The sequence below is a fragment of the Phoenix dactylifera genome, chromosome 6 (genome assembly GCF_009389715.1).
Source record: "Phoenix dactylifera cultivar Barhee BC4 chromosome 6, palm_55x_up_171113_PBpolish2nd_filt_p, whole genome shotgun sequence".
In the NCBI taxonomy this organism is placed as follows: Eukaryota; Viridiplantae; Streptophyta; class Magnoliopsida; order Arecales; family Arecaceae; genus Phoenix; species Phoenix dactylifera.
In genome coordinates this window covers 5,533,117-5,541,779 of record NC_052397.1, presented here as the reverse complement: position 1 = coordinate 5,541,779, position 8,663 = coordinate 5,533,117, and the positions used below count along the sequence as shown (strand labels likewise).

General features: G+C 35.2%; 1 protein-coding gene across 2 annotated transcripts; it reads right to left on the bottom strand.

Annotated features, from left to right (window-relative positions):
* Nucleotides 1-676: 676 nt before the first annotated feature.
* LOC103703686 (sphinganine C4-monooxygenase 2-like) lies at nucleotides 677-4,315 on the bottom strand. Of its 2 annotated transcripts, none has more exons than XM_008786622.4 (3): nucleotides 4,118-4,315; nucleotides 2,759-3,066; nucleotides 677-1,506 (listed from the first exon to the last, which is right to left on the bottom strand). In XM_008786622.4, the coding sequence occupies exons 2-3, from the start codon at nucleotides 2,978-2,980 to the stop codon at nucleotides 964-966; spliced, it is 765 nt and encodes a 254-aa protein (XP_008784844.2). In that variant the 5' UTR covers nucleotides 2,981-3,066; nucleotides 4,118-4,315; the 3' UTR covers nucleotides 677-963. The 2 variants fall into 2 exon arrangements, with proteins under 2 accessions (XP_008784844.2, XP_008784854.2); XM_008786632.4 differs by having other exon boundaries at nucleotides 2,759-3,050.
* Between the last annotated feature and the right edge of the window lie 4,348 nt (nucleotides 4,316-8,663).

Here is an 8,663-nt window from a genome sequence, read left to right as displayed (position 1 = left end):
AAAGAAAGGGTAAGTAAAACAGAGGAAACAACAGGAGAGCTACAGGGCACTGAAAGCAGTCTGCCCATACCACCCTGCCTATGGAGCTTTCATTCACAGCAGCAACAGTCATTAAAGCAAAATATCAAGCACAAGAGAAGCAGGAAAGGGATAACAAAGTCATGAAAGATTGCGGTTCCAACACAAGGAAAAGGGTGGAGACTCCCTGTTAAACCTATTGCCACCATAATTTTCAATATGTTTGCATCCAACCTACTAACCACTCTTTGATGAGGCCTTAGCCTTTAAGCTCTCCAATTTACTAAACTGCATACTGTCTATGGCTGTCAAGCTGAATCACTTATCATCATCTTAGATGATTTAAGTTAAGAGTTGAGCATCATGATTATATTCTGCCCTGCTTGAATTAATGCTCATCTTTGCATTATCTTTTCTTAATCCTCTTAGCATTGTGGGATAAAAGAGTCCTCCATGTTATAGTTATTTTCTTCTTAGTTCTTGCAAACATAGTTTACCTGCTGCCGGATCTTATGGATATAATACTGGCTTTCATCACATAAACCATGTCCTTTCCTGTTAGCATGGTTTCTTTCACAAATATAAGGGAAATTTGTGACATATTGACATTATAAATCTCAGATTTTTTTACTTATTGAACTCTGAATGGGATGCATCATCAGCAAAAGACTAAACGGGCCAAAATATAATAATAATAAGTAAATGATACAAAGTCTTATTTAGGAGTAATCAATAATTTTGTACAAACATGGAGACTACATTAAATGGACACTATCCTCTGGCTCTCACTTCAAAACTATGAACAAAAGGTGAGGTATATAATCTATGCTTAATTTCTCCAAAAAGATTCTATGATTAACTATTGGAGAAATGAAGCAGCTAGGTGATGAGGCTTTCATTTAAAAAATGCGGCATAGACAACTTAGAGATGATAGCAGCGAAATCTTAATCCTTTTTGATTGGCCGCGCCTCAAATCCCCCTTCTTTTCTCTCCACAAGAGAGTAAGGCATGTGGGTTCCAAGAATTTTGTCCCATATAACAAAGAAGGGCTGGGAGAAGTTGTATTTGTTGCCATAGAGCTGGTGGTGGATGTCATGATAAGCGCTGTTGTTATTAAAGAACACATGGAACAGGTTCCCTGGAAGCCATAACCCACAGTGGTCATCCACAGTCTTGATGGTGGCAAAAGAGAAGAAGGAGATGGCAGTCCGGGGTGTCATGCCAGAGACAAGGAAAGACAGGGCGCCACCAATTGTATCTAGTATCAGACCCTCAAGGGGGTGGTTGTAGAGAGCTCCAAAGGCATAGGGGACAACGAGACTGTGGTGCTTGGAATGGATGTGCTTGTATAAGAACTTGTTCAAGTGCATGTATCTGTGCATGAAATACTGCCATGTATCCATAACCACCATTGCGATGATGAACTGCACCACTATCACAAGGGGAGAAGGCTGTGGCGGTGTGACCCCACTGTCATCGCTTACGACCTGCATATAATGAAACAAACTCAGTTGAATATGTTATGTTTTACATCCGAAATTTGGTAGGTTTAGATGAAATACTTAGTTCTTGAAAAAAAGTTACAGACAATGATCCACTTATAGAGAAAAGAGACAAGAAAGTACGAGGGGATCGATGAATTATTGGGCCATCAAAGAGCTTTAGTTTCTCATCTCATTGGAACACTTCTATTGATATCAGGCTACAAGAGAAAAATATAATACAGTATTACCAATTCCCTATGAAAATGAAATACAAATAACAAAATAGAAAGTTTTTTGACAAAAAAAGAAATTTTATAAAAAAAGCAGCCCTAAGGTGAGTTCACTATCTGTTTTCAAAAGGTTAAGATGACCCTAACTAGATGGGAAAAGGGTAATGTTTATGGATATATGCTCCTAGAAGTGCATAGCACTAATTTCTGCTGTTGGCTCCTGGGAACATTAGTTCAGATGGACGACTGTCTAATGATGATTTCCTACTCTTAGAATTCAAAAAAAAATGTTTATTTTTATGTAGACGGTCATTGATGCATGTAATCAGAAAAAGTCCTGAAAGACTGGTGTGCAAAATTCTACATTAGGATTTATTATGTTAGAGGCAAAACAAATATATTCCTAATAGAGAGAGGGAAAAACGTCTCTTAAACTCGACAGCTGTAGGATTAAGAGTCCAAACTGCACATTGGCTGTGAAGGGAAATATCCGAGAAGTGAAGCCTCTCAGGAGTGGAGCGGTTGAGTACTTGCACTTATAATAGTAGAGATAAAGTTATGTTATTACAAGCAACCAAAGCATATGCATAGTAATAAAGGATCTTTGGTGAATTGATTCATGAGGAAATCCAAATGCATAATTTGTTGTCACACAAAGCTTCAGCATTAACACAAACAACATAAACTACGAATCGATCATAATATGATTAAAGGCTAATGAGTTTTCAGTTGTTTGTTTGTCACTCATAATGCATGGAAATTAATTTATAGGCAAATGAATCAGAGTACGCTACAGGGTTGTGATTGGGAGGCTCATCTTTTTCCTCTCTGATTGGAAAGATCAGAGATGAAGAAAATATCAAATAAAACCCAATATAAGTAGATCCATCTGAGCCAAGCATTATTTCCAACACTGAAAGACAATGCAATTCTCAGAGGACGTCAGCTAGTATACTTCTTGCATTCATATTTATATTTTATCCTACTATCTGAATGTAAAAGAAAGTGATATTGGTTTCTCATACCATGAACAGAAGCAGGGAGACAGCAATTTGAAATGTCTGCTGAACTAGTACCCCTTGAACAACTGTTCCTTTAGAGACAATGTTCTTCACATCCTCCTCGCCCTTTGGATGTAACCGGTAATTCTCCAAACCACCCAGCAGCATATATATTCCCGAGTAAATCCAGTAGACAGCGACCGGCACGAAGGTTCCCAGCAACTCATCCGACACGGCAAAAGCCATGGCGTATCTTGTAAACAATTGAAATGCTGAGAACTGCAGGTCAGGCTTGGCTGGTGCACGCCTTTAACTTCTGAAGAAAAGAAAACCTGAGAGCACAATCTTAAGTAACAGAAAAGAGAAGGCATATGGAGAAAGAAACAAATTTGAACTGCAAGTTTGCAGGAACTGATCAGGCAAAGACAATCACTAGGAAAATAGGGATCTCAGAATTTCACTTCATTATTACGAAGGAAAAAGAAAAACTCAAGTTATGCATCCATTAGTTGTTAAAGTTTTAATCACTTAATGATTCGATCATTTTTAAGCTTAAAACATTCTGCAATAGGACAGCCATAATTTCAAACTGAAGTTACATGTGAGCCGCCGTTGTACCAAAAAAAAAAAGATGAAGGAAGAAAAAAAAAAGAGCTTACCCAGAAAATATCCAAGAAATAATCTGCTGATAGAGAACTTGGAAGCCAAAACACCAGTTAAAACAGATATTACTAAAAATCTATATCATTAAAGGCACCCAAAAGAACCACTTTTCACTTCAAAGCAACACGAAGAGTTCAATCTGAGAAGCAGGAAATCTCTACAGACCTAGCTGAGACTACATCTGTCTGATTCTACTCATTCCTTTTCATAAATTCTGGTTTCTGGAGGCTCAAATTGCAAAATTCTAGGACATGATCCAAACTGGAATAATTTCCTAGAAGAAACAGAAATATAAGGTAGAAGTGATTTCTGATACTCCAGTAATTCATAAAAACCAAGACGAATAAAGACCCAACTAATGAAACAAAAGAAGCAAATACAAACCATAATTAATAAATGCTGGGGGTCCGGGGGAAGTATTTCACTTCCTCCTTCCCCACTCCAAAAAAAATAAGAAGAAAAAGAAACAAAAGAAGGAAAATAGAACTACCTCTGAAAGAAACAAAAAAGAAAAAAAAATAACACTTTTTTTAAAAAATATGCAACAATATATTGCATCGGTTATTTGAATATCAGCAAAGCTCCAATCTAAGAAGCAAAAGAAATTAAACAGGAAAAGAAGAAGAAATCCAACAGAAACAGAGGACTCTAGACTTCTTTTTTCTAGAGGAAATAGAAAAAGAATCCATCTACAGGATTTAACAGTTTCAATACACTAACCTCTCTCGAAGAAATTTATCCAGAAAAGAAGCCAAATATTGGACGATGAAGGGGCTTCTTCCTTATACTACTTCTCCGCCGTTGGCTTTGGATGTCGCCAGGACTCGCGGAGGGTCGTCTTCTTATTGGGGAGGGATGGAGAGGGGACCGAGTCGCTGAAGTCGGCCGGTTGCTGAGAAGAATAAGAAGCCTCGTTGACGATTCCGGCGGCCATTTACCTCTACTTTTCCTTTTTCCTTATTTTTTATTTTTTTATTGCCTGATATTTTTCGACGGCCTCGGCCGGCCACCCTTTTTTTTTTTTTTCCTTGAAGCAGATGTCTTGAATACGAATACATCCCAAAAAAACTTTAAAAAATAATAAATTTCAAAATACATCAAATAATTCCATCTCTCTTAGCCATCAAATTTTTTTAGAATAATTAGGCACATACGAAACTATCCCACATTGACCTCATGGTATTGGTGAATGCTAATAAACTGTTGCAATTTTTTTAAAAAAATATAATAAAAAAAATATTTTATAGTATTCGATTTTTTAACAATATCCTTCGTGATTGGCATCGTAAAGCCGTCATCAATGGGTTTAGAAGTCTCGCGTGCGACTCCAATTTTATTTTATTTTTTTCCGCATAATCCCAAATTGGGTTATTGCATATTGTGTTTAGAAATAAAGGCTTCGGGTTTGGATTATGTTCTAAATAATAATCCTATTGCACGCTTGCACTATCAAAATTACTCGTTTGATATTGGTTATGCATTTAGTGGCTCGGACCTGCGACCTGTTAGGTTAATTTTCTCGGACCTGCAACTTTTGATGTTAAGGTTGCAATGAGTTCGACATCTGTTCAATCATATATAGCTACAATTTCTAATCTCTTGGATTCTGCGCAATGCTTTGTTTCTAAAGATTCTATGCAAATCATGTAGAAAGGCTGGCTATTTTTTTCTGAACTCCAGGTTCCTTTTTGATCTTTCCTCGTCCCTTCTTTCTGACCCTTCTCTTCCGCTACCTCTATTCGGAGTCTTCTCTCTTCTATAATTTTGTTTCTATACCTTAATGAATGTGTGGTGGTTTCAATCATTCTCTCTCTCAAAAGAAAAGATCTTACTTTCTTAATATTACTTTAGTTCAAATTCCTATTGCTGTCTCCTTTCTCTTTTAACTTTATTATTTTTTTATGAATTTTTTATATGAGTACCAATTCCTTTAGTCATTAATTTATAAATGCAACTATTTCATCAATTTTATTTTTTGTATTATCTAAATATTTTACTGTATAACTTTATTCTATAGATCTTCATTTTTCTAATTTGAAGACATCATTTCTAATTTGGAAATCCTAGATGTTGCTTCTCTTTCCTTCATTTCTTTGCTTCATGAGTAAGCATGGAGATATCCTATTTCAAGGTTTGACAAAACAACCTTTACAATAAGGTCAACTTATTAATAAAATAACAAAAATTATTTGATGTCACTGTTCATCTTATTGAAATAATAGTATTACTTCAAATCTCTAGCACAAGTAATAGTTATAATTATTTTTGAGGGTGCCAACTTATGGGCTTGGTAAAATCACTAGCTCTTCGATATTAGCGGCTTTTGTTTAAGCCTACACCCATGTAGGATTTGGCTAAACTTTCTCTTAACCTAGTTATAAAAAATAATTTTATTTTGACTTTATATTCAAATACCTTGGCCAAGGGGAGAGAAAAAAATGGTAGCGACTTGAGTTGGGCATTAATATAGGTTTAGCAACAATCGCATCATCTTTCATTGAATGAGGTTTTATGATTGATATATCAAAACCTTATATCCTCTCTAATTATTGTACTCTTTAATTGGAAGGACATCCTCTTATCCAAATCTAACCCTACCCTATATCCTCTCTAATTATTGTACTCTTTAATTGGAAGGACATACTCTTGTTCAAATTTAACCCTACCCTATATCCTCTCTAATTATTGTACTCTTTAATTAGAAGGACATCCTCTTATTCAAATTTAACCCTAGATCCTTTTGAGATCAGGTTTGAATCGTAGAAGGTCTGTTCTACAATTGCAACATATCCTATACGAAGGGTTAGACAAGTTGCAAAGAGGAAGTACCCTGCAAGGTTCCTCCAATCTCCTTGTTCATGGACCTCCACAATCTCACCGAGGCCACACGGTTGGGACACAAGATTCAAAAATCTCACCATCAACTATTCCCGAGCTGTCCTTAGTGTCTTTTTGTCTTACCAAGCTCTCTCCCACTGAGCTAATAATTATCTGTTCAAAGATAGGTGCTTTTGGAATTCTAGAGTAAAATCCATTAAAAATTTTCCAAGGAAGCTTCCTTGTACACAGATTATTTTGATGAGAACCTAGCTTCAACATGTGGTACTTCTCCATATTCTTGTATTTCCAAGTCAATGTCCATCCTAACAAACCCGTGACATCATTGAAATTTAGAAGTTTATTTATGAGTCATTGTCAGAAGAGCATATCAATCAGATGATTTGTTTTTAGCCGGTGTCTATAACGGCCTTCACCCGGCAGTGGGCATGCCGGCCCAATAGGCTGACTCGGGTGCCAGATTTTTTTATAGTGCTAGAATGGGGTCGTCAGCCAACTTCTATTGAAAAGTATAAAAGATCTTGGCCCTGACTTGGTCCATTTGCATCTATAATTTTTGTAGCTTTCTTTAGATTATAGGTCCACATGCACAAGCTGGAGAGAAACGTCGAGTTCTTAATCCAACCAAGAGAAAGCTTTAATATACAAGTCTGAATCCAATTCAACTTACAAGTAAAAAGTCATTAGATTTTGAACTCATTTGTCCGCATCAAATCATCTACCTCCCACTAAGCCTCACATGCGATACTCGATATCATGATGCCTATCAAATATTTCCAGTCTCATAATTTAAAAAATTAAAAAAAATCAAATAATTTGAAAGAATAGAATGACTTTATCGGTCTAAGCCCCATTTGTCAGAGGTTTTGGTGAGCTAGAAAGCATTTTGTACCAAAAGTACTTTTAGATTAAATAGGAGTATTTGGTAAAAAAATCGGAAAGCTAAAACAGCTTTTCTGGAGAAGCTCCAAAATAAAATTTCTTCGAAAAAACATTTTTAGCATGCGTTGAAAAGCTATTTTGATTTATAATATATATAATAATAACTATAATATTTTATATCTTTATTATTGTATTAAACTATAAATAATATTATATTACGTTATACCCTAATACATTGATATAATACAATATTAAATATATAAAATATTATAATTATTAATGTAAATTAATTTTCATAATATAACAAATTTTCTAGCTAGGTGATAAAATTGGTTAAATAATTATTAAAGGACATTTTGTATAATTGTTATATTTTATTACGAATATTTTGGTTAAAAAAATAGCTTTCCAACTGAGCCTAAAAGTGCTTTTTCGAAAAACTCCAAATGAAGCTTCTCCCATAAAGCTATTTTTAGCTTCCTGAAAAAGTTAAAATAACTTTTCGAAATTTTTACCAAACACTCCTATTTTACCTAAAAGTGCTTTTAAAGAACCAGAAAGTACTTTTTGGTCTTCCAAAAACTCTCCCAAATAGGAAACTTTCAAAAATAAAAATAAGAAACAATGACATTACCAAAGGCCTCAAGTTTTGGTCATCAGGAATGGTTGTTAGGTGGCTCTACAAACAGGAGTTAGAAAGCAATTCCCGCAGTCTATAATGTATGACTTGAAAAGCCCGTCTTCTTTAAAATAAAACAAAATAAAATAAAATAAAAAAAGCCTCTCGTGCTGTGGCCAGTCAAGGGTCCCGACTGTGTTCCAAAAGGGACGAACCGTAACAAAATTTAGAGGCTACTTTCCAAGTCTCAAAGCCGCAGGAACCCTAACGGGTCAGTGCGACCACTCAAGTCAATCAATTTGATCTAATTCAATGCCTGAGTTTTTTTTTTTTTGGTGTTTTTTTTTTCCTTAGACCCAAGACCAGTTACTTGGCATGCATCATCGTCCATTATGGACTTTAGAACGGACCACAAAATGTCCAAAGTACAGCCAGACTCCTTAATATGTTTCTCGTATTCCGGAGTCAAACGTTGGAATAACCTGTCAAATTTCTTTGGAAGGATAATGGTGCTATATTTTATTAAAAGATATTTTATAAATAGAGAACAAGCAAAGTGCCAATGACCATGAATGAGTCTAAGAAGTAGATTGGTCAATGATGGGATGAACTGGCTGGTTTATCTGCAACACTTTAAAAATATTACCCGGTTAATACTTCTTTGTATTTCAAATACTTCTCACAATGCCTAATAAACTATTGGATGTTCTTTAATAATTTTTTAATGAGTGGACCAAGCTGTGGAGCAATAAAAAACAATGATTCACATAGAATGGTTTAATCCTTTACATAGAAGATCCCATTAAAAGTCTTTGGACGAATAAATCCACAGACTACTTTCAAAAGATATCTGAAAGCCTGAAGGAAGAGGAGAAAATGGAAAAAAAAGTAATATGAATTGCACAACAATATGAATCTTTATACTAG

Bases quoted from the DNA above. Each gene is read 5' to 3' on its own strand.
- LOC103703686 (XM_008786622.4), bottom strand. From the start codon at position 2,980: ATGGCTTTTGCCGTGTCGGATGAGTTGCTGGGAACCTTCGTGCCGGTC. The intron at 1,507-2,758 runs GTATGAGAAACC...CATTATATGCAG, and splicing joins TCTCCCTGCTTCTGTTCATG to GTCGTAAGCGATGACAGTGG.